The 26,756-nt window shown below is 47.4% G+C and overlaps 1 protein-coding gene across 4 annotated transcripts in view; it reads left to right on the forward strand.

Annotated features, from left to right (window-relative positions):
* The window catches only part of PCID2 (PCI domain containing 2), a 339,645-nt gene that overhangs the window by 154,407 nt on the left and 158,482 nt on the right, over nt 1-26,756 (forward strand). For all 4 annotated transcript variants that reach the window (XM_078657682.1, XM_078657681.1, XM_078657679.1 and 1 more), the window contains one exon: nt 20,966-21,039. In XM_078657682.1, coding sequence (XP_078513808.1) covers nt 20,966-21,039 — 74 coding nt within the window. The remainder of the gene's footprint in view (nt 1-20,965; nt 21,040-26,756) is intronic.

Below are 26,756 nucleotides of genomic sequence, written 5' to 3' on the forward strand. Positions count from 1 at the left end.
GCTGGTTCCGCACCGCTCCCTCCTCCCAGGCCGGCCACCTCCACAGTCAGGCACCCACTCCGCTGCTCCGGGCCCCGCTCACCGTCCAAACAGCTCGCCGCAGGATGTAGCGTGATTGCACAGGCCGACTGTTCACACCCCCAGGGTCCGGGTAGCCACGCTGTCCGGCTGTAGTCTTCCAACCTGGGGCCGCCGGGGGACGTCCATGCCCCAAGCAACACTCCCCCCCCCCCCCTTGCCGGCTTCACTCGCAGCCAGGCCCTGGTGTGCCAGGGCCCCACAGCAGTATCTCTCGGGGGAGGGGGGGTGCAGCTCCAGAGCCCACTCTTGCTGCTATTAATCACGCCTCCGGGGAGCCGCCGCTCAATTCCGCCTGGCGATCACCATTGTGGGGGGACGGCCGCCGATACGCCGATGCTTGCAGGCTGCGTCCCGGGGCACTCTGGGACACTGAACGCACCGCCGCCGGCTGCCCAACCGCTCCGACAGCGGGATACCTTCTGCAGCCGCGGCGGTGCACGGATGTTGTCGGATGTCGGGAAGATCACTCAGGGCCTCTGACTACGCCGCCATCTTCTACGGCTGCAAGCCACGCCCCGCAAGCACTGCACATTTGACAGTACAACCACATAGGGACAAACCTCAGGGGGAAGATTGTTTTAGATGGAGATAGATTTGTGGGCAGATGTATGAACTGCTGTCCCTGCTGGTTCTCCTCTCTCTCCTCCTCTGGCCCCACCCAAATGGACCCGTTCACTATCCAAGGGTTCTGTATTAACCATAGCAGATTGTTGCTTTGCCACCCTTTTGAGTAGGCAGTTTTGTATAAAGTTGGAGTTGACTTCTGTGGGGGTGGGGGCTTTCAAAATCGTTTCCACAGGGCCATAAGTAGCAAGTGAGAGCAGATTTGGAGGCTGCCATTTTAAGACCAAGATTAGTTTACATAGTTTTACCTCAGTTGCACTCAGCTGCTCATAGATTGGCTTTAATGTAACTTCGATACTATCAGTGACTTTATCACACAAAGCTCTCATTACATCCGCAAGCCTGTGTTCGTCACAGCCAACGTAATCCCTGCTAGAGCTATTTGTGGTTAAGTGTGAATGCTTGGATTTGGCACACTCTTCAGTCCTCTTTCTTTTCACTGCCTGGCCATTGGTTGTGGAACTTGTCAAATTAAGTTGTGGATCCAAAGGCACTACATGCATTAAAGAAAGAGGATTGGGAAAATAAATGGAGGGGCCTGTTCATAGAGTAATATCCATGGCTGTGCTTTCTGTTTCAGTGTCTGTTAGAATGGCAGAGGCACGGTGCCCAGGAGAGGAAGATGTAGGAGTAGAATTTCACTGTGATGATTCTTGTTCAGCTCTATTGAAAGGGGCTCCTTATTCTCTTTAATGCCATCTTAGGAGGTATGGCGATCCCCTGTTCTTGGCTGGGGGCAGAGATTGTACCCATATACAAGAAGGGTTCTCCTCTGCTCCCAGTCAACTACAGGCCGATCAGCCTTATAGATGTCCCCCAAAAGCTATTTGCGCGCCTTATTCTGAACCACTTGTTAGATTGGGTGGAGGACAATGACATCCTGAGTCCCCCTCCAGGCTGGCTTCAGGAAAAATACGTCCACCATGGATCAGATTTTCCGCCTCGTCCTGCTTTACTGGAAGACGGTAAGGATAGAGGGGGGAAGGCTGTACATGGTGTTCGTGGACTTGAGGTCAGCCTTTGACCTAGTCCCACGTAAGAAACTGTGGGAGGTCTTGAAAAAGCTAGGGGTACCAGCTCAGATACTTAGCATCATAATTGGGTTACATGACAACAACTATGCGCAGGTCAGGAGTGGGAGGGATGGCGTGCTGTCCTCAAGGTTCCCTGTTCGTAGAGGGGTGAGGCAGGGCTGCGTACTGGCACCGACCCTGTTTTGTCTCTTTATTAACAACGTTATATCCCATCTAGAAAACGTTGAGGACAATGATGCCCCACGTTTGGCAGGCAGGCGGGTCCCGGCAATCATGTTTGCCGACGACACCCTCCTGCTTTCCAAATCCCCGATGGGGATCGAGAGGATTCTGGATGGATTTGGTCTTTTCTGTAGACAACATGGCTTAGAGATAAACACAGAGAAGACCAAATTTATGATATTCAATCCACCAAAAAAGCCAGACCTAATCCCACTTTGGGTACTGCCAGTCTTGTGAGGGTAACCACCTTTATGTATCTGGGTGTAACATTGCAGGAAAATCTATCATGGGACCCCCAGATAGTAAGATCTCGGCTCAAATTGTCTCAGCTGTCGGGCGCAATCTTGAAGGTGGCAAATACCTCAACCTATAAGCCCATCAGTCCGGCTCTCGAAATGTACCAATCCCAAGCCAAGGCAGCCGCTACATATGGGAGTGAACTATGGGGGCATAAAGCGGGCCAAGAACTAGCAAGAGTCGAAAACAACTTTCTTAGACGCCTCCTGGCTCTCCCACGAGGTACGCCACTCCTGCCACTGAGATTAGATATGGGCCTCCCCTCCATTGCTGAGGAGTTAGAGTCAAAGCCGGTGAGGTTCTGGCACAGGCTATGGTCTACGAATGAACTGCATTATTATAGGCAGGACCTTATCCATGTCATGAGCCTGAACCAAAGCAATAAAATACCCTGGCTCACTTTCGTTAAAAAAGAACTGTACTCCGTGAACTTATCCGAGCTATGGGAGGATCCCGAACAGGGCTGCCGAAGGGTTCCACGTAAAAGCCTGGTCCGAATGTACAAAGACCATAGATTATTACTATGGCTGAACGCACAAAACAGCGGCACTCTTACAGACCGGTTCCTGCAATCCAAAAATTCTTATGTATTTGAAAGTTTATGGATTTTATTTTCCCCATCCTCGCGAGGAAACTGTTTGTACAATGGAGGTTAGGTACATTGCCCGTTAGAACATTCACTCATAAATGGATCAAGGATGGTGACAAGATGTGCCCATGCTGTAACACTCATGAGGAAGACGAACTCCATATTATGTTTGTCTGCCCGGCCTATCATAGATCTAGAAAATATTGGATAGCGCCTCTCTGCAGAAACTTGGGGTTTTGTAACTACTCACAGGCATATAGAGTAATGAAAACTAGCACTCTTGGCCATATTGTGTATGCAATAGCCAAATTTCTAATGGCAGTTTGGCTGATTAGGAAGAAAAAAAACCTCTAACGCATGGACACTTATGATCTGTTTTTAACCTCCTTCGCTGTTTAGGTGGGGAATTATTTTAAGAACTGTATGAATTATGTTTTTAAAATGTATGTTACTGTGTTTTGTATTGTATCTTTTATGGTCTATACGACCGAAATAAAGAATTTTTGGATTGGATTGGATTGGATTGGCTATCTATTATTATGCCAACTGTAAATGTGTATTTATTTGTAATTCTATAAATGTATTGCTGGTGATTGCTAGCTTCTGTAAGCCTACGAGGTATATAGTGTCAAGCTACTGGCAAAGGGCAGCCCTTATCAGCTAAGAGGGAAAATTATGACATATTCCTTGGGTTTAGATTGTTTATAATGAAAAGTAATAACAAAGCAAGTAGGCCTTGCTCATTGTTAAAGTAAGTGCTGAAGGCAAACCGCTTCTAAGGGTGGATTGTTATTAAACTGTGCTAAATCCTGTAGGCAGTCATGTTTTTTACATTGAATCATGCAGATATCTGTAGTAGGCTATTGATTTGGTGCTCGTGACCCAACCAAACAAACTCGTGGGGTACAAGATTTGCACTATGGCAATACTTATTAGGCTCTATTGTTGGGGATTTTGTATTGTTTTGGCAACTGTATTTTGTGCATATTTGTAATTTTATTTCAGCATACCGGAGGGCTGCCTTGTGGGAAGGCTTATGAAGCAACACAGTGGTCTGAGTTGCTTATGCTGACAAGCTGGTGATAACTTTTATAGGCTTGATTGTTTACAAGGAAAGGTTATTTTAAAGTCAGTAGGCCAGACATATGGGTTGTGAAAAGTATATGTTAAAGTCAGGCATTTAATGGTAGATTGTTATTACTCTGCTTTAAAATCTGCAAAAAAAGTATTTTGTTTCATGCAATGTCACAGATTACCACAGTAAACAAGTATTGTGGTGCGAAGTACCCCTGTGACAAACCATGGGAATAGAAGATTTGTACTGTCAGAATCCTTGTTAGGTCCTCTTAGGTGAGAGAGAAAGAGAGTATGTTGCTTTGCTAACTATACTTTTGCACAGTATGCAATTCTATGACTGCATGCCTCATAGTTGCATTGTGGAAATACTTATGTTCAGTACAGGAGGCCCCGGCAGGTTATGGCGGTAAGCCATAGATAACAGCAACATGCCTGATAGGGTTGCTATGAAAAGGTAGGTTAAAAACATTGGTGGAATTGGTATATTGATTGTTAGAAGCGTATGTTAAAATCAACAGGCATTTAATGGTGTATTGCTATTGCTCTGTATTAAAAACCTAAAGATAGAAATTTAGTTACATGAAATGTCAAATTACCTTTGGAGGGAATGATTTTGGTTTGGTCACTGTCTGAGACAAACCTTATCGGGAGAAGATTTGCACTGTAATATTTATTGCTAGAATCTTTTCTTGGCTGTTTGTCAGGATCTTGTAATACATTTGTGTATTACATAATGAATAAAACCATACATATATAAATCCATACACTCTGCTTCTCTTCATGATTCCGAACTGCATGGGCTAATAATTCTGCCTCCTTCTGTCATTGGCTCTTTTGCTTTATGAATGATGGCATTTTCTTATCACATGTTTACGTCCACCTGAAAAAGAGTGCACTGCAGTGTCAGGGCTGGTTAGCCAGTCCTTTAGTTTTTATTTTTCCTTTTTATAGTTCCTCTTTCATTTCTTTTAATTGCCTTTTTTTATTTGAATGTTTCTTAAGAGGATACTACAGCTAATCGGGCAGTGCTAACAGGTTAATTGCCACTCATTTCCTCTGCAGGTTTCTGAGCTCTAAGTGGCCACTTCCTCGAAACCAGGAGATTATTATGGAATGCTGTTGTGCATAATAACATTATTTTATGATTCCAAGATGGCCAACATATTGGTTCCAAGTATGGTAGTCATACTTAAACTTTAAAACAATGATAGACTATTTACCATACCGTTCCAAGACAAACACCCACTGCTATATTAGATTTTGTTATTGCAAGGATATGCCCACTTTGTTTAAAAGGAAGTATGTTTTCCTTTTTAGGTCTCACCTGTCGATGCGCATGCGCATCGAGCTTGCGAGCCTATTGCGGCTTAAACAACGTTTAACTAAGAAGCAAGGAATCGTGGCGATTCCTTGCAGTGCCCGTGACTTTTAAGCTCAATGCGCATGTGCATTGAGCTTAAAAGCGCGTGCACAGCCGCAATCGCCGTCTGTTCCCTCTGCCGCATTCCTCCGACACCTTTTGAAGTGAAGCTTAGCTTCACTTCAAAGGCCCGGCTTCTTAACACCCACATGCCGCTCTCCCCGCTCGCCGCATTCCTCCGACACCTTTTGAAGTGAAGCTTAGCTTCACTTCAAAGGCCCGGCTTCTTAACACCCACATGCCGCTCTCCCCGCTCCGCCCCCTCCCCTGCCCGCCGTGTGCATTTCTCCTCCACCCCCTCCCCACAGCAATGCCCTCCGTCTTGTTTCCCATTTAAAGCACTGCCTTCAATACAATGGCGTAATTGCTTGTTGGTATTTTCTGTAAGTCACGTTCTAGCCCGCAATGCATACCTCCTAAAACCCAATTTACAGAAAATTACAAGCAATTCCGTCGTAGTAATAATTCAAAATGGGTGTTACTTCGCCTCCCCCACCCGATTTGTTTTGTCTTTCCCCCGTCTTGCTTCACCTAATCCTGCTTGTTGTGCTTTGCGACCTTTTCCGTTTGTCCTTAAATCGCAAATACGGGTTGGTCAAAGATTGTTTACACCATAGGGCCTTTCAACTTATAGATGGCTAGGTCAACTTGGTTAAACATAGTGTACAACACAAAGCCTTTCAACTCGATGCCACGCCGCACCTCTGACTGACTATGCCCCAGCCCCTCCTTACAATGCAAGTGGCATCCACAGTGGCTCATCACCTACAAAACTCCTCGGGTACCCTCCCAGTGGACACGCATTGAAGCCAGTACCGCAGGATCCTGCCAGAGAACCCATCCACTCCTTCCTCTGGCCGGATCTAAGATTTCTAAGATTGAAAAAGGTAAGTATAGAAAAGAAGCTGCCCACGTCATACCCGCATCACCCGCCCCCACTCCTCTCTCGCGCAATCCTTCTTAACCAACCCTCCCTTCACATGCTTGCCTATCCGTCCCCATAACCCCGACCTAATGTCAATTTTACCGTCCATATTCACCTTCACTTTACCACTATGGCTCTCTTCTCTCTACCCCTCACCCAGCCCATCTCACTGTGTTCACTATGTCTTTCCCCCTCCCCAACCCCCCACACACACACCCCTCCTGCACACATTTAAATCTCCCATCACCCTTGGGAGAAGCCCGCATCCTGCTCAGCTCCGAGCTAGCAGCTAGCAATATGAGACATGTACTAAAAGTGAAATTTTAATCTTAAATTCAAGTAAACAAAAAGAACTTTCCTGGAATGTGCTGTGTTTTGAAACGTCTTGCCCCTTACACCTGGCATGCACACATAACTGTGCCCCGCAGACAGTACGCTGAAGGCACTATTTGTTTAATCCTTTCTAACTAACCCCCTTGCCACGCCGCACCTCTGACTGACTCTGCCCCAGCCCCTCCTTACAATGCAAGTGGCATCCACAGTGGCTCATCGCCTACAAAACTCCTCGGGTACCCTCCCAGTGGACACGCATTGAAGCCAGTACCGCAGGATCCTGCCAGAGAACCCATCCACTCCTTCCTCTGGCCGGATCTAAGATTTCTAAGATTGAAAAAGGTAAGTATAGAAAAGAAGCTGCCCACGTCATACCCGCATCACCCGCCCCCACTCCTCTCTCGCGCAATCCTTCTTAACCAACCCTCCCTTCACATGCTTGCCTATCCGTCCCCATAACCCCGACCTAATGTCAATTTTACCGTCCATATTCACCTTCACTTTACCACTATGGCTCTCTTCTCTCTACCCCTCACCCAGCCCATCTCACTGTGTTCACTATGTCTTTCCCCCTCCCCAACCCCCCACACACACACCCCTCCTGCACACATTTAAATCTCCCATCACCCTTGGGAGAAGCCCGCATCCTGCTCAGCTCCGAGCTAGCAGCTAGCAATATGAGACATGTACTAAAAATGAAATTTTAATCTTAAATTCAAGTAAACAAAAAGAACTTTCCTGGAATGTGCTGTGTTTTGAAACGTCTTGCCCCTTACACCTGGCATGCACACATAACTGTGCCCCGCAGACAGTACGCTGAAGGCACTATTTGTTTAATCCTTTCTAACTAACCCCCTTCCCCCTCCCCACCCCGGGAGAAGGGAACTACAAATATTCTAACTTCTCAACAGCCCTGCCCCCACCCCACCTCAGTGTCTGCCTGCCTTGCCATTCTACGAGAAATCTCACCAGCCCCGATGAAAGTCCATCCTAGCCCGACCAATCACCTCAGTTCTGATCGGTAGCATGCAGCACTGCCATCACAGGGAACCACAGGCCGCCGCCAAGGCCCCACAGCCTTAGACTGCAGTGTTGGCAGACGGATACAACTGAGACCTCACACAGCTCCGTTAATGTATATTTCATAGCGGAAAACAGCAAAACAACAGAAATTATACACAGGCTGCACGTATGTTCTCAACCTTCAATTGCTGCATGGATGGGTAATGGATGTGTAGGTGGATAATGCAGGTTCAGGGGTGGTTAAATGAATGCACAAATGATTAAATCAGTGATTAACAGGATCGTTTAATGAATACATGGTTGTTGGTGCACGGACGGATACCTGGATTGTTCAAAGGATGTACATGCATCTACCCAAGTGTCTCAATGCTCAGCCGCAACCCTCCCCAAGCCCAGATATCTGACTAGACACCGATTCCAAAGCAGCAGTGTAGACAGGTAAGCCTGTAGACAGTGTTGTCTGGAGGGCTGGGCGAGGGGTGGTCCTATGTCGGCCTGCCTTACAGAGGCACCAGCCACTCACCTCTTCAGCTCCTGCCAAACACTTATGCCCTCACTCTACCGCCCTCACTCTACCACTCTACTGCCCTCACTCTACCGTCCTCACTCTACCACTCAACCCCCCTCACTCTACCGCCCTCACTCTACCACCCTCACTCTACCACTTTACCACCCTCACTCTACTGCACTCACTCTACCACTCTACCGCCCTCACGCCCTCACTCTACCACTCTACAGCCCTCACTCCACCGCCCTCACTCTACCACTCTACCGCCCTCACTCTACCACTCTATGGCCCTCACTCTAACACTCTACTGCCCTCACTTTACCGCCCTCATGCCCTCACTCTACCACTCTACCGCCCTCACGTTCTCACTCTAACGCCCTCACCCTACCACTCTACTGCCCTCACGCCCTCATCTACTGCCCTCACTCTACCACTCTACTGCCCTCACGCCCTCACTCTACCACTCTACCGCCCTCATGCCCTCACTCTACTGCCCTCACTCTACCACTCTACCGCCCTCACTCTACAGCCTCACTTACCCTCAACCCCTCAGCCTCACCCTCACTCACCCTCACCCTCACCCTCACTCACCCTCAACCCCTCACCCTCACTCATCCTCACCCTCACTCACCCTCAACCCCTCACACTCACTCACCCTCACCCTCACTCACCCTCAACTCCTCACCCTCACTCACCCTCAACTCCTCACCCTCACTCACCCTCAACACCTCAGCCTCACCCTCACTCACACTCAACGCCTCACCGTCAACACCTCACCCTCACTCACCCTCACCCTCACTCACCCTCAACCCCTCACCCTCAACACCTCACCCTCAACCCCTCACCCTCACTCACCCTCACAACACATATTGTGTTACAATAGGTGTCACATTTGCGGAAGATAAAACTATCTAGAGATGTAGCATAACGACCAGAGCTGCCATATAAGTCACGTAAATACTAAACATGTTGCATTCCAAATGCTATAGGTGTCACATTTGCAAACGTTATAACTATTGGCATTGTAAATGACAAAGCTATCAATATAGCAATTTTAACATCGCAAAAATAAACAAATTATGTCATTTACAAGACCAATAAATACAACTTTTCTAATGCGATACTTATTGCATTCCGACCCCACTCATCCACGCAACGCCACTCACACACGCAACGCCACTCACACACGCAACGCCACTCACACACGCAACGCCACTCACACACGCAACGCCACTCACACACGCAACGCCACTCACACACGCAACGCCACTCACACACGCAACGCCACTCACACACGCAACGCCACTCATCCACGCAACGCCACTCATCCACGCAACGCCACTCATCCACGCAACGCCACTCATCCACGCAACGCCACTCTTCCATTTGCAAAAAGAAAAATGTCTAACTATTCTATTGCGAGACCTATTGCATTTCCAATGCTTGTTCTACTTCTATTCTTTTTATTTGTCTTAGACATTTTGTTTACTTTAAGAGTGTAGGTTTGCGGTTGTGTCAGAGAGTGAATGGTAATATCAGTCTATGGATTGATGAATGGATGCATTTATTTATTTATTTGTTTTATTTATTCAAAGTTTTATATAGCGCGAACAAGATCCTTACAGATATCAGAGCGCTTCACAGAGACAGAGTAGGGGCAGTAGGAAAGAACAGAGAAAATGGGAACAGTATAATAGTCCCTAACATGGTAAGATAATAATAATAACATACATAGAACATATCAATATACAATCAGGTAACCAAGTAATATAAGAAGGCACAAGTCATTGATCCCACTACAGAGGTGTTCAGGTACACCCTGGGTGTGTGGATGGTTAACACCAATGTCGTAGTATAGAGAGAACACTGAGTGTGGGCATCGGGAGAGCGAGTCAGTAAACCACAGTGAATCATATATTGGTCTGTAGTAAGAGAGTAGCGTAGGAGTGTCCCCTTCAAGTAGAAGTATAGTGCCAAAGGACAAGTGAACAGTGATACAAAGCAATGCAGAGTCTCTGATCCAGTACCTATAGTGTTAAGGAGATCTTGGCCAGAAGGAAGGTTTTCACCTCTTTTTTGAAGAGTGCAGTGGAGGAGATAAGCCTAGTTTCAGGAGGGAGCGCATTCCAGATCCTGGGTGCCATTCCTGAGAAGGAGCGCTTGTATGTTTTCTCTTTCCGAAATCTACAAGGTTTCAGGAGTAGATTTTTTTTTACTTCTATTGGATCTAGAACCTCCTGATATAGACAACTTTTGCGCGAGGTAGTTGGGTGCATTGTGGTGCACGGCCGCGTGTGTCATAACTGCAATTTTTAGTTGTATTCTGGCTTCAAATGGCAGCCATTTTAGAGACTTTAGGCCTGCACGCCAGCACGCCAGCACTCTGCCATAGTCCCTGGGTTGCCTACGCTGTGAGTCTCGCCGCCATCAACATCCAGGAGCGGCTAGAGACTACAGCTCCCAGTGGGCTTAGCGCGGACTTCCTGCCACCGCTGTTCTCGCGCCCGGAGGCGCTACAAAGCGGAGCCTCGACCTCGGTGGAGCGGGGGTCACGAGCAGCGCACACAGCGCTCTTTGCCTACCTGGAACACGCCTGCACGCCAGCACGCCAGCACTCTGCCATAGTCCCTGGGTTGCCTACGCTGTGAGTCTCGCCGCCATCAACATCCAGGAGCGGCTAGAGACTACAGCTCCCAGTGGGCTTAGCGCGGACTTCCTGCCACCGCTGTTCTCGCGCCCGGAGGCGCTACAAAGCGGAGCCTCGACCTCGGTGGAGCGGGGGTCACGAGCAGCGCACACAGCGCTCTTTGCCTACCTGGAACACGCCTGCACGCCAGCACGCCAGCACTCTGCCATAGTCCCTGGGTTGCCTACGCTGTGAGTCTCGCCGCCATCAACATCCAGGAGCGGCTAGAGACTACAGCTCCCAGTGGGCTTAGCGCGGACTTCCTGCCACCGCTGTTCTCGCGCCCGGAGGCGCTACAAAGCGGAGCCTCGACCTCGGTGGAGCGGGGGTCACGAGCAGCGCACACAGCGCTCTTTGCCTACCTGGAACACGCCTGCACGCCAGCACGCCAGCACTCTGCCATAGTCCCTGGGTTGCCTACGCTGTGAGTCTCGCCGCCATCAACATCCAGGAGCGGCTAGAGACTACAGCTCCCAGTGGGCTTAGCGCGGACTTCCTGCCACCGCTGTTCTCGCGCCCGGAGGCGCTACAAAGCGGAGCCTCGACCTCCGCGTCGCGGACGCGCGCGGGCGACGCCGGGCGGAGCCCGGGCAGAGGGCGGGCCGTCTAAGGCCGTCCAAGGACGACCAGGGACGGGACGGGCCACGTCCTTAACATCTTCTACAATGGGTAAGCGTAAATTGCCAACATCATCGGCGGATGAAGCTAAGGCGAAGGTGCCTAAGTATACTACAAGTATACTTACATATTTAACTACCAAGGTGGGGGAACTATCATCTAAGATTGCTGAGTCCGAGCGTGAACTGGGCCTTGCTTCTAGTCCCGGGACTGCTGATACTTCATATGCCTCATCCTTAAATTGTATACCTTTGGAGCCTCGGGTTATAATTGAGGCTTGTAGACCCACCTTGTCACTTCCTGCTACAGTTCTTCCATGCCCGGCCATACCTGAAATTGTGATACCTAACCCCCCTTTGAGTCCCGGGGTTGCTGGAAGGTCGGTGTCAACTATGGCTGGCTCTACCCAGCCAGCCCTTCTGACGGAGGAAGTCATTATGGCCTTATTGGAAAAACTGTTTACAGATAGACTTGAGACTGCTTTAATCCAGATTGCTTCGGATATTAATGAAACTCTGAAGGACTGTGTTAAGAACCTTATATCAAAATGTGATCGTATAAATGATGTTCTTAATGCTCGGGCCCCTGCATTTTCTATGCCTTTGGCGCCATGTCCTTCAGTTGTAAAGGTCACTATCCCTAAAGTTGGTGACCCACCTGTAAATAGACCAGTTAATATCCCTCTTTTACCTGTGCCACCAAAAGGGAAAGTAGACAATGGAATATACATCCCCACGACAGAGGTTGCCCTTGGTTCAAATTGTTCCACAAGGCCTAGAGGCCAGTGGGGGGCCCCGGAAAAAAGGGTACCACCAATAAATTTACCACCGGATTCAACACCCTTTGTCGCAATTCTGGTTAACGTGCCTAAACTCGAAGACGGAGCGATAGAACAACATGAGTCTCTGCTCAGGCACGTTAAAAAATGGTGTAATGCCAACTGCACGGGAGAAAGTAACATCGCGGATAATATTGTAACAAGTAGACGGGTAAACTGGGTGGGTAAAAGCAAGAAAGAGGTTGCAGGAGACTGCGTCATTGTAAATTTTAAATCTAAGAATGTCGCGAGTCGACTTTTCTGGGATGACTCCCCTTTGGATCCCGTAAGTAAAGGGGTGCGGGCGATGCCTCTGGGTTTCTTTTATCCCCGTCCACATAGGTTAGTTGTAAATGAGAATATTAAGTTACAGTCTATTGATAACACTTGGGCAGAGGACAACCTTATCTCACCTATGCCTTTTAATGTCTGGATGACTAAGCCAACTAAAGTTAATGGTGCAGTAAATGTTACAAGGAATACACTCTCTAATAATCTACCATTGTCAAATATGTTTTCAGCATTAGCTGATAGAGTAGACATTGAATGACTAGCACCTGTACCCGACCAGGATAACTTGATTTGCCCAGTCAATACTGATGTGGCCCTACCTGTTGTTAGAGTCGAATCTGTTATTAATGACCCATTACAGTTAGGGGGAGTGCACATACGGTTATTATCATGGAACATCGCAGGCCTACGGGCAAAACAAGATGACTTTATTTGGTTACAATTAGTGAAGAACCATGATATTGTCGCATTACAAGAAACTTGGTCGAAAGATAAAGGTTTCTGGGTAGAAGGATATATTTCTTTCTTTGTTGATGCTCTGAGTTCCACATCGGGTAGGGACAGAGGGGGTTTGTTATTCCTTGTTTCAGTTAAAATTGCTGGTAATGTTAGAGAAATCCCTAGTTTTTCTCACTATTTCCAAATGGTGGAAATTAGTTTGGCTGATAAGAATAAGATTGTATTAATAAACTGTTATAACTCCATGCAGGGGGGACCCCCAAATTTTGTTTTAGATGGTCTATCAGACTTTTTAACCAAATATATGTCAAAACAAACCACTTTTGTCCAGTGTATAATGATGGGCGATTTTAATGTTCATTTGTGTGAGTCCCATTGCCAGATTATTGATGAAAATGGTCCTGATCATACTTTATCGCCACACTTTGAACATAGTCCAAAGGGTGTGGCAATGGAAAACATGCTCTCATCAAATGATCTATATGAACCAGGGATCGCAGATACATCAAACCGTGTGGTCACATATAACGCTAGGGGCAGTGAATCAATTATAGACTATTTTTTTATGTCTTCAGGGCTCCTTCGTTATGTATTATTTTATAATGCAATTGTTAGTGGATTTAGTGACCACAACCCTGTGTTATTGGTTTTAGATACTCTCTCTGGTTTGCATAAAGGAGTAGCTAGGACTACCTCTATAAGGGACGTGAGGAGCAAAGACCAAGGCAGACGCCTCAAATGGTGCAAAGTCTGCCCAGAGGATTTTCATGGTCGTATTGTGCAGGATATGGGAGCTGAATTTGGGATATGTTTGAATAGAGAGATGAGGGGAGGGGAAGTTGTGAGTGCCTTTGAAGCTATTTGTGCTAGAGTGGATAAAGATCTCAGAGTCAAACCAGGGAAAGGTTCGGTCCCAGTGTGTAGATGGTTTGACCATTCCTGCTCACAGGCACACGCAGCTCTGCGGAAAGGTCTTAAACAATCGCCTAGAGATAGAACTTTGGTGGCAGATCTAAGAAGACAATACGCTTTGGCAGTCAAACTTCGAAAAAAAGCCATCAAAGATGAAGCCTGGGACTCTTTGATGGACCCCATTACCCTTAAACATAGTTCCAAATTTTGGGCTATAATTAATAATCCCTTGTTTTCTCACACATCTAATCAGGACCTTGAAATTAATATATCTGAAGCCGATTGGATTAATCATTTTTCCAACATATATGGTTCAAACGAAATTGCTGAGGTGTTTAAAATACCTTACTCCTCGGCTTCTCATATTAAGTTAGATTTCACCAAATCAGAAGTAGAGTTGGCAATTTTAGGCTCAGCTGCAAATAAAGCCCCGGGCCCGGATGGGGTTCCCCCGGACTTATACAAACTTAATTCAGAGTTGTGGGCTGAGATTTTAGCTAATGTTTTTAATTGTGTGTATGAGGGGGGGTTGCCAAAATCATGGTCATGTGCCATTATAGTTCCTATTTTTAAAAAGGGCCTAAGAAGCGACCCAAAGTGTTTTCGGCCAATTTCGCTATTGGATTCCTCAATGAAGATTTTGGGCAAAGTCCTGCTTGCTAGAATTAACACCTGGTCCACAGTTAACAATATTCTAGTTGATGCCCAATACGGGTTTCGTGCTGGGAGGGGGACTGAGGACCAATGCCTAAATCTTCATTTGTTAATCTCGAAATACACAACTGTCAAAAAAGGGTCAATTTATGTTGCATTCATGGACCTATCCACAGCTTTCGATTTGGTGAATAGAGCTCGATTATGGACTATGTTGCTAAAGCTGGGTTTGGACCCCCCCCTTGTACATTTTCTGGCAGAATTACATAAAGATCTGAAAGCCTCAATCAGAATGGACCAGGAAGGTAATCGTACCGCTTGGTTCAAATCAAGCAGGGGAGTGCGGCAGGGCTGCATTCTTGCGCCCATGCTATTCACCTTGTATATAAATTCACTTGAGGAAACTCTTTTATCGGCGACCTTGGATACTCCGCGTGCAGGGGAAACTCGTATTCCGGTTCTCCTGTACGCGGATGATGCCGCTTTAATAGCTCGGACTCCTATAGGTCTACAAAAACTTTTAAATGCTTTTAATGATTTTATGCTATCATTAGACTTAGTGATAAACAACTCCAAATCACACGTCATGGCTTTTGGGGCTGGTAAAAACAACTCCAGACAGTTTTATTGTAATGGCGACGTGATCACCAATGTTAAAGTTTTTACATACCTGGGTGTAATTTTTGATAATAAGGGGAGTTGGGCTCCGCAAATTGTAGCTAAAACTAAGGCGGTTAGAAGCTCAGCCACTGCTATTTTAAGTTTTGCTAGGAGACTGGGCGGGAAGCCAACAGGTGCCTTACTTAACTTGTACAGGGCAAAATCAGTGGCAATAGCCAGGTATGGCTCTGGTCTGTGGGGCTATGTAAATAGTGAATCAATTCAAAGGGAAGAAAATAAATTCTTGCGTTCTACCTTAGGGCTCCCCCAATCTACAGCCACGTTTTCAGTCCACCAGGAAGTTGGGTTTGGTTATATATCGGACACCCTTCTTATGGCCCCTATCCTGTTATGGATAAGGCTTTGGACAAATAAAAACTTGGGCCTAAATCATAAAATACTGGCGGACTGTTTAAAACTGGATAATTACAAAAGTATAGATTGGCTTTCACATATAAAGAAGTGCTCCTTGGATCTGGGCCGCCCTGATATTTTTCTTATTCCTCAGGGTCTTAAGAAATCAGATTTAGCCTGGGTGAAGGCCAACTTTATAACTAGGAAAAACGTGGAGAGGGAAGAATGCCAACTACTCAAGCCCACGGTCAGAGCCCACTATCTGACTATTACGCGTCTTACCATCCAACCGTACCTTACTATTGTCACTATCCCCTTTCATAGGTGGCTTCTGGTTAAACTTCGGTTTAACCAGATTTATACGGTTTTGTGTGACAGTCACGGTTGGTTTAAGGAGGAAGATGCCCCTGTCTGTAAGTGTGATAGTTTTTCTGCTCAAAATAATATGCACTTTATGCTATTTTGTAATTTTTTCATTGAGCCCAGACAGAAATACCTTGTACCATTATTGAAGGAAAAAGCTTTTCTTCAGGCAAAACCTGCTCTCCTGTACCTCCAATTAATGGATTCTACGTTGGCCATGTTTAGCGTGGCCAACTATCTTGTTGCTGCGGTTAGGAGCAGGAGGAAAAGACTTAAAGATGTAAATATTGGTGCCTTGTGAAGATAAATGAAATGGATGTTGTTTTCATTTTAAAATGTCTATTTTATTGAGTATTCTCTCTTTTATGATGTATTTTTATAATGTATATTAATTAATTATTATTGTTGTTTCCTCATACCATGTATTTTTTATGAAATTATCACTGACTGATGCTTTTGTATATGTTTATGAATTTGTTCTGCCTTTTTGTGATGTGATTGTAGAATGCTTTTATGATTTTTAAACTAAATCGAATAAAGTGGTTTTGACTTGACTTGACTTGACTAGAGACTTTAGGTCTGGGGAAATATGCGAATGTTTTCTTGAGCCAGTAATGAGTCTCGCGGCAGCGTTCAGGGAGGCTCTTAAGGGTGCTGTTGTGGATAGCGGGAGTCCGCTGAGGGCCACAATTCCGTAGTCGATTCTAGGGATGACTAAGGCTTGTACGGCAGTTCGGAAGTCTTCGGCAGGGAGGAAGGGTTTAATTTTCCTCAGTGTGTTGATTTGGAAATTAGCTCCTTTTGTGGCTTTGCTAACGTGCTGCTGCATGTTGAGCTTGGCGTCGAGTGTGATGCCTAGGGATTTCGCCGAATCCACGATGGTAGGTTGGACATTGAATGCTGTTAGGTTATTGAGCCAGGTTTGGGTGGCGAAAATTTTCGCCAGGGGTGAGATGAGTAGGAACTCAGTTTTCAGAGCATTTAGTTTGAGGTGATTATCGGCCAACCAAGATTGAGTGTTAATAAGCGTGGAATTCAGGTGTTTGATATCTTCCGGGGATTGTAGTTTTAGGTAAAGTTGTGTGTCGTCAGCGTACATATGGAATTGGACATTGGAAGCTTGGAGCAAGGTGGCGAGCGGTTCCATGACGAGGTTGAACAGTGTGGGGGAGAGGGAGGATCCTTGTGGAACACCTAGATCTGCAGGCACAGGTGTAGATAGCACATTGTCGATCTTGAACTTCTGAGACCGGTTGTGAAGGAAGGACGAGAACCATTTGAGAACAGTTCCCGATAGACCCATTCTAGTGCTTAGCAGCTCCAGCAAGTTCTCATGTTTGACCGTGTCAAATGCTGATGAGAGGTCAAGAAGGATGAGGAGGCAGGACTCATTGCGATCGAGAATTTGGAGGGCGTCATCAATTATGTGTGTCATAGCTGTTTCCGTGCTATGTTTCGCTCGGAAGCCTGATTGATGAGGATTGAGGAGGTCAAATTGGTCAATGTGTTTTGTTAGCTGGAGTTGGACACATTTCTCCAGCAGTTTGGCCAGGGTGGGGATATTGGTGACGGGCCGGTAATTGTTGAGGTCAGATGGATCTGCTGTAGGTTTCTTGAGTATAGGTGTGACTTGCCCCACCTTGAGGGAGTCTGGAATGAGGCCTTGTTGTAGGGAACTGTTGATGATTTTGGTCCAGAGAGGGAGGAGCAAGGGGATGAAGTCTTTTACAGCATTAGCAGGTAGAGGGTCTGTGAGGTGATTAGAGGGCTTCAAGGTGCAGAGTAGTTTGTGTATTGCTTCTTCCGAGTAGGTATCGAAGTACAGCCAGGATGCCTTGTTTTTAGGTTGAGTGTTTGACATTCTGGTGTGGTTGGGGAGTCGGCTCACATCCATGATGAGGTCATTTCTTATATTGTCAGTCTTTTGCTTAAAGAAAGCAGAGAAGGCTTCACAGTGTGGGGTGTCGCTTGTTGTGCTGTTTGATTGTGAGGGTTGTGTCTTTGTTTGGGTCTTGATTAGTTCGAACAGCTTTCTTGGCCTGTTTTTTGCTTGGTCCAACTGACGGCTAAAGAAGTCCGACTTTGTGCGCTTTATTTTCCTGAAGTAGGCATTTCTCTTGTTCTTAAGCCTTTTGAGGTGCAGTGTTGAAGGGTCCGATCTCCAGGTGTGCTCTGCCATTCGCATAGTACGCCTGTCGTCATTGAGTCTATCGTCATACCAAGGGTTAGAAATTTTGGTGGAGACTCTCTTCAGTTGCAGTGGGGCGACTTCATTGACTATTGTATTCATAGAGTCAAGGTAGTGATTGGTCAGTGATTGGACATCTGAGGCACCTGAGGGGGGAACGAGGAGATTGCCGATGTGGGGGGGTAGGGTTGAGGGGTTAAGATTCTTCATGTCCCTTTTCCATGTTTTGCATTTGATTGGTTGACCCGGGTTAAGTTTAACTTTTTCATTGATAAAGAAGGTGATAATGTGGTGATCTGACCAGTCGCAGGGTTGGATCGCCTCCAGTTGTGTCGTGTTCTCTTTGGCAATGATGAGATCGAGTATCGAGCCTTTGTCGTGTGTTGGTCTATCGCATATTTGGGTGAGGTCAAGCGCATTGAGGAAGTTTTTGAGACTATTCACTACTGTGTCTTTCTTATCGTTCCAGTGGAGGTTGAAGTCACCTAGGTAGACTTGGGTGGTCTGCCGACCGGCATTGGAAGAGATCATGTCCATGAGTTGTTGGGTGAATAAGAGATTGTCACCAGGCGGGTGATAGATGAGATGTAGAGCACAAACTTGTTTGACCTCGCTGGTGATGTCGAGGCAGAGGAGTTCACAGGAGGAAAGGGAGGGGGAGGTGACTTGTGTAACGGAGAGGTTGCTCCTAAAAATGCATGCAATTCCCCTGCCCGTCTTGTCTGGCGATCTGTCCAACCTAATGATGTGATAGTTGGGGGGGAGTAGTATGTCCATAATCGGGGTAGAGGCTTCAGAAAGCCACGTTTCCGTTAGAATGGCTAGGTCCAGATCCATAGCTGAGACGAGATCAGCGATGTCGGAGGAGAGTCTCTGGCCCGATCTGCAATTGAGTAGGATGCATTTGAGTTTGGGAGAGAGAAGGGTGGTCGAGCTTTCTAGTGTGAGGGGAACTTTTCTGAGGTTGTTAGGGACGGAGCCTCTGTTGTTGAGTGTTGGGAGCCTCACAGGGTTTGTGAGAATTGTGGGTATGGGGATGTGTGTGTTGGATATGTGTTTTTCCGGACCTGGGCCATAAGAGCGTAGGAGAGAGCATAAGTCGCGGTCCGATAGTGGGTTGAGGACACGACGTGGGCGGTGGTAGTTATTACGAACGGGGATAGTCGGCCAGCGCGGATGTCGTTGGAGGCGAGGGTATGTAGGGAGGGTGCGTCGTTTGTGGGGTGGAGGGACGGTGGAAGATATAATGGGCTGTGAGGAGAGAAGGTCTTTGATTGCGTGGACATCCTTTTTGATTTGTAGAATATCCTCTTTGACTTGTTGGAGGGTGGATAAGGTCAGGTCAGGAGGTGCATTGGGGATGGGGTTGGTGGTGAGAGCCATTGGTGAATGGTTGGGTAGTGAGCTGGAAAGCGGGCAGGGTATCGAGGGGGGGGATATACTAGTGTTGTTGGAAGGTTCTGCGGCGCTAATGGGTGGGATGGCATTGAAAGTGTGGGCGTGTTTATGGGCGAGGGGTGGGGGTGAGGTAGGTGAAGTAGACAGTGGGTGGGAGGCGAAGGTAGTGAGGTCAGTGGGAGACGGTGCCGGTGAATCGAAGAGTGAGTGAAGGCTGAAGACAGTGGGGGAGACAGGAGGGTAGTGAGGGCTGAGAATAGGAGGTGGGAGAGAGGGGGATGCTAAGGTAGGGAAGGCGGTATGTTCTGATTGTTTTGTTGGGAGGGTAAGAGTGTCGTGGGTGGGAGTGGGGAGGGGGCTGGGGGTGGAGAGAATAGGAGGTGGAAGAGAGGGGGATACTAAGGTAGGGGAGGCGGTATGTTCTGTATGTTTTGTTGGGAGGGTGAGAGTGTCGTGGGTGGGAGAGGGGAGGGAGCTGGGGAGGGCGAGGCGTCTGCCATGGGAGGGGTGGGCGGGGGGGGTGGATAAACTCCGAGCGGTGGTGTATTCAGATGTTGGCGTGTTGTGGGTGAGAGTTGTTGTGTCAGAGGGGAGAGGGATGAGGGGGGTATGAGTGGGGGTAAACGGGGTCATGTTAGAGGGGCGGCTAGTATGTGTGGTGGAGAGATTTGTGACTGTGCTTGGGGAGTGTGGGGCGTTAACAGCAGGTGGGCCATTTACTGGGGAGCTGGGGGTAGAGGTGTTGTAGGTGGGGGCTGCGACGACCGGGGAGATAGTGCTGGTGGAATTCTGGGTGGAGGTCCGCAACTTGGAAAGGTGCTCTTTGAACTTGGGGAACAGGTTATCTAGTAGTTCCAGGTTCTTGTCCGTGGCTTGAATTAGGACAATCCCGTTATTGTAGATAGTAATAGTGGTTCTGCCATGGAAGAGTAGGGAAGGTGTGATAGAGAGAGTTATGCCATGAACTGTTTTCCTGGTGGTGGAGACGGTGAGTAGGGTTAGAAACGTTTTTCTCCATTGGGCTGTGCGTGAGGTGTGGAAGATGAAGTCAGTGTTCAGGGCTCCATTGCCCGGTGAGAAGTAGGTGTCGGCAAAGGGTGTTTCAGGGTGCGACCTCAAGAAGTTATGTTTAAAGCGTTTGGCGGCTTTTTTGGTGAGAGTGGAAGGGTAGTTGATTCTATATGTGTGTTTACCTATGAGATCCATGATAGGATGGCTGTGACGTTGGGTGTGGGAGAAAAGATGACAATAAGACTGTCAATCGTTGGTTCCAGACCGTGTGCCTGTAAGCTCCCCTATTGAGTGTCTACATAGATCAGTAACACAGAAGCCACTTTCATTCATAGACCAGACTTATTGGCATTGCCAATGCTTCTCTGCTTTGTACTTCATGAATGTGTGTTCTCAAGCTCAACTCTGCTTTGTATTGCAGCTTTCAAATCCAGAGTATAAATGTCAGCAACTTTTGGAAGTCCCTTTTGATGAAATATTTGCTGCTCACCTAAGGTAAGGCTCCAAATCAAGTTCAGCAAACATTCAAAATTATGATGCAATGGGAGGCATTATTGACTAACTTCAATACAGAGTTTTTTTGGGGTTTTGAGCTACCATTGTTTTTTAGAGGATCACTCACTGATAATACATATTTCTGCCTTAAATTAGATTTGATTCTTTTTTTCATCACTGCCACATTCCAGTCTTTATGAATTCTAGACCAAACACTGGTAGTCATATGCCTGCCTAGCACAAGAGCTGCTGAGTAGCCTGAGAACTATGGGCCATATGTATGAAAAGTACCATTTGCGATTCTCAAATAGAGTGTTTGCGAATCGCTATTTGAGAATCACAAAACCCTATGTATGTAGGATTCGCAAATAATTTTGTGAATCCTACATATTCCTTAATTGCGAATCGCAATTAAGGAATACCTCCCCATTCATTCCTATGGGCCTAGAGGCCCATAGGAACGAATGGAAACACATTTTCAATGTGCGATTCCCAATTAGAGAATCGCATATTGCGAATGCAATTTTAAGGGTGCCAGGGTGTCAAAAAGACACCCTGTATCACCCCTGAAATGAGCATGGGTGCAGATGTGAAGCACATACATGCCCTAAGGGCATGTATGTGAGTCACATGGCTTTTTGAAAAATGCATAAGTGCATTTTTCAAGGAAATCGCAAATTACCACCAACTTGAAGTTGGTGGTAATTTGCGATTCCTTAAGTCCAAATTGCACTTTTTCTGTGCTTCTTACATTGCATTAAAGGAATCGATTCCTTATTTTGTGAGCAAACCCAGAACTTCTGCGAATTTCGGCATTTGCGATCGCAAAATTGTCTTCATACATATGGCCCTATGTTCTCAAGCACCTATCCTATGATCACTTTGGCTATGAGAAAAACAGATAGTGGCCTGATACCAATTTCTTTCTTTTCCTCACAGACTCGTGGATTTTCTATGGCCTCTGTCTGGGCCATAGGATTGCCAGATCTTTCCTTTGGTACTCCTAACTTATTTACCCTAGACACAATTAGTGAGGTATTCTTGACTGAAGCCTCTGTGGTACTGTATTGCTTTGAAGTTAAAAAAAAACCAGCCAAATTAATGAAGAGGGTTGATTGGGCACTAGCTTCATTAGCAATAGTGGTCTTTTCTTTATAGAATGTTCCTTATCAACTTCTACAGTCATGGTACAAAAATGTAAAACACCTGCTTCAAGTTAATAAAAACAAAGGCCTCTCTCTAAGTAATCGGGTATCCTCCCTGTCTATATACAAAGTTTAATACAGTTTAGAAATGAGGAGACCCCAAACGCCATTATCACTACAGGACAAGAACTTATTTGTGCAGAGCTAGTGACACAGATTTTACTAACCGCAAATCTTTGCACATCCAGCAGAACAGAGATGGGACCAGTGAGGTCCAAAGAATGGGCTGCTATTGTCTGCAATAGTGTTCTTTCACTCTACGTTACCACCAAACAGAGGATACCATCACAGATGCACTGTAATTTACTCATTTTATCCACCTGAAAAGTATGAAAGCCTTAGTGACCACTACCTAGTTTTGATTGTGTGCTGGCCTCTAGAAAAGCACTAGGCCTCTTAAATCTTAAGAAGAGACTGAGAAAATTCCGCTAGGTGGCGAAGTAATTCGAGAATGCCATCTTGTTCAGTAAATAGATGGTTTCTTTGGCTTTTGGAAAAAATTGGAGGAGAATGAGTAGGAGACCATGTTCAGATAAGCTTTAGATGAATTGTTTAAAAGACTTTTCCACCCATCCAGGTAAGGATCCTTTTACAAGTCCTATATTGACTCCGAAAGGAAAATTGCCATCAGCAGGATTTCTGCAGTTTATATTTCAATGTGCTACAAGGTCCATTGTTAGTTTTAAATAGTTTAAACTGCTCCTTTGAAAGATCCAAGCATCATGGAGAAGAGTAGAAATGTAGCTTCCCATGGTCGCTCACTTTTAGCCTTTGTAGACATAACCTTGTTGTTTGTTTTACTTTATAATCATCACATAATTTGGCTAAACCCATATGTTTTTCTTGCACAGAAGAACCTTCATTGGGTAATTTTGTTACGTTATCAACGTTTGTAAATCAATTATAAGTGTTTAAGGGAATACATGTCCCTTTCTGTTCTAGTATCTACCTCTGTTATGTTTCCTATCATTGTTTCATCAAAGTCTGAAGAACTTCTATTGTCTCCTCCGATCTAGAGGTGGTGAGTGACCACAGGGGTCATATGTAGTTGCTAAAAACCTACAGGATCTGTTAGGTATGGGGGTCTGTAGATGGCAGTGGTATGCACCCTGGTCAAGTAAGGTTCCTTCCTTTTAGTAAGCATAAGGGAGTTACACCCCCAAGATAACCCCTGCTCACCCTCTTTGGTAGCTTGGCACGAGCAGTCAGGCCCATCTCAGAGGTAACGTGTAAATCATTTGTACATGGAGTATCCAGTAACACAATGAAAACACTACAAATGGATACCTCACAAGTTTAGAAAAAGAACCAATCTTTATCTAAACCGAACAAGACCAAAATGACAAAAAATCCAACTTACAGAAGTAGAAATATCACTTTTTAAAAGGTTTAAGTAATTCTGTCCATAGAACTCTATGGATGCATTGATTTTAGCACAAAGTACTTTTGATGCGTAAAAATCCAAAATGAAAAACGGGTGCAAAGGAGGGAAGCATTAGAACACACAAGCAATGCATTGATTCTTGAATCCAGGAGAATTGAAGTGTCGGTCCTGCTGCACCCAGGAGAAGTGTTACGTTTATTCCTTAGTTAATGAAGTGTTGCGTTGAATTCCAAAAGTGGTTCCTTTCTGCGATGCGCTGGAAACATGGTACCCAGACATGATGCGTGGAATATCCAGACATACTGGGGTCGAGCCGGCGATGCAGTCGCTGCGTGAATTCTTTCAGCCACAGGCAGGTGAAGCGTTGATTCCTTTAGCCGCACAACAGGGCCTGTGTCTAATTCGGAGCGGGGGTCTCGGGTGTCGGAGATCGTGCTCTGGACTTGGGCTGCAGCGGTTCTCTCAGCCACGAACAAGCCCTGCGTTGTTTATTCAGCCGCACTGCGGTGATGCGTTGATTTTTCAACTACACAGCAAACGTGCAGCGGGAAAAACGGTGCTATAGCACGATGCATGGATTTTCTGCTCTTGAAGCAGCAACACTACTTCCCGGGGCCCAGAACAGGAGTTGGCACCACTTGGAAGGTCAGAACTCCCAGCAGATGAAGTCATTGACTTCCAACTGGAAGCAGGCACACACAAGCCCTTGGAGAACCGTTGGACTTGGGCCCTTAGGGCAGGTTCACCCCTAGACTTTTTGCGTGAAATGGTGACCTGGCAATGGTGATTTTTGGGATTCTGCGCACTTTCACTGTGTCCCAGTGGAAAGTGCGTGCGCACTCTGAGTGCATGTGCTGAGCTAGGCCTGCCCGCCCATAGGAATGCATGGGGAATGTATGTGTCCCTGGTAGTTCCTGATGCGTGGGGTGTACAGGCTTGAGTCTGGTATGTGTGAACTCGCGAGAGTGAGTGCTGCGCAATGGTATGTGCGGCTTGTATGTGTCTAGAAGGGAAGCGCCATTTCTAGACATGGCTGTACGTGTGCAGTGAGGGTGCTGGAGTGTGATTGGCTGGAGCTGGCTGGCATGCCAGGCTCCAGAAAGTCTGGATGGGTCTGCCCGGTGGTGAGTGTGAGATTAGCATGAGTGATGTGTGGGAGGAGTGTACCTGTGTCCTGGATGGGCTGGGTTTTCCCCACACAATGCTGGCTCCGCCCCCCTGTGGTGTGTCTAATGACCCAAGCCCTGCCAGTGAATAGAGAGGGTGGTTGAGGTAAACCGAGTACTCAAGAACCAGCTGCGACTGGTTCCGCCCCCACCCTGCACCTTCAGACAAAGGGAAATACTGTATAAAAATGGGGCTGTTTCCCCACTGAAGTTGTTCTTTTCCAGGATCTTGAGGGGGCTGCTGCTGCTGCTGCTGGGCCAGAGGATCGCCACTTGGGGTGTCTCCCTGCCTGGAGACCCAGTGAGCTGGCTCTGGCCCCCCCCCTGCCTTGCTGAGGACCTTTTGCTGGACTTTGTTGTCCTATTGCCCCTGGGGGCGCTGTACTGGATTGATAGCGCTGGGAGCGCTTTGCTTTCCCTTTCTAGCACTTACGAGCGCTTTATTTTGCATTTAGCGCTGAGGGGCGCTTTACCCTTGGAAGCCGGAGCCCACCCGGCGTTGGCCCCGCTCCGTGACAAGTCTTGAGCCCCCTGGCAGGTGCCCACCCTGCCGGGGACATTGCCGCCTTTCGAGCGCGTGCCCACCGCGCTTTATGGTAATTAAGGCCGGTGCCCACCCGGCATTGCCCCTCGAGATTCACCGCCGCAGCCCGGAGTGTTTTTAAAACGTTGCCGGGCCGCTGCCAAGTGCGACCCGGAAGTGTTCTCGCCGGCCGGCCAATCGGAGAGCGGGCCGACCGGAAGTCCCGCCCCCGCAGCCGCGACCCTGAAGTCAGGCAGGCCGGGGGCAGGAGAGAGGCAGGCGGAAGCTGCTGCCTGCAGGGAGAGCCCCGGGGAGAAGAAGAGCCTCCGGGCAGAGGAGACGCGCTACTCCCCAGACCGAGGGAGCATCTAAAGAAGCCGGTGAGTGCACCAGACAAGGGAGGGGCACCGGGACACATTGTCGGTGTCCGCCCCCCCCCCCCCCCCTCGGTAGCGCGACCTCGCGCTTTGTGCTTTGAGCCCAGAGGAGGCTCACGGGGGCCTCTGTCTTCCTCAAGAGCCCCGAGAGGCTCAGTGCGCACCATTGCCTTGGGAGTCCCCAGGAGGGGGACCCCCGCTTAGAGTGCCCCCATTTCTGTGGTCAAGAGCCCTGAGAGGCTCTGGGAGGACCATTGTTGCTTTGAGCCCAGAGAGGCTCGGGGGCATTTTCTGTTTGCGAGCCCCGAGGCTCAAAGGGGGCAATTATTTCACGAGCCCTGAGAGGCTCAAGGCGCCCCAGTGTTAAGGAGCCCAGAGAGGCTCAGGGGCAGTCCATTTGCTCTTAGAGCCCAGTGAGGCTCTGGAGGGCCACAGTCATTTCTTAGGGCCCGGAGAGAGGCTCCAGGCGCCAAAGTTGTGTTGAAGAGCCCAGAGAGGCTCCCCCATTGGCCCCACTGTTGTTCTTGAGCCCTGGCAGGCTCAAACATTGTTGCACCAGTTGCCCAGCACTTTGTGGGCAACTGCTACGTTTAGGCCCCCCCTGACATTGGACACAGGGCGTCCTAGCCCCAGAAAGGCCAGTTGGCCTAGGGACAGTCACAGGTGGTGACGTACGTGAGTTTGGCGCAACTGTACTCTTTCTGCACCTCTGAATGTGTTTTTATGCGTCATGTGCCTTACACCTCTGAATGTATTGTGATGCATCATGTGTTTTCCTCCCTTACACCTCTGAATGAATGTTATGCATTGCATCATGTGTTATGTGCTTCCACCCCTATAGGTACTGTGATGTGTAGGTGGTTGTTTTCTCCCTAGTACAGGTGGTGCTAGTGAGGTCCTGTTACCAGTGATTACTGGTTGTGTGCTCTACTTTTATATTTTGTGCTAAAGTAATTTTACCTTCAAAGTGCTATTTCTGAAAGTGTTACTTCTGATTCCTGACAGTGGTCCAGGTGGCCCTGTCTTGTAAATAATCCCTTGTAAATTCTGCCCGTGCCTCTG

This window comes from Lissotriton helveticus, chromosome 8 (genome assembly GCF_964261635.1).
Source record: "Lissotriton helveticus chromosome 8, aLisHel1.1, whole genome shotgun sequence".
Classification (NCBI taxonomy): Eukaryota; Metazoa; Chordata; class Amphibia; order Caudata; family Salamandridae; genus Lissotriton; species Lissotriton helveticus.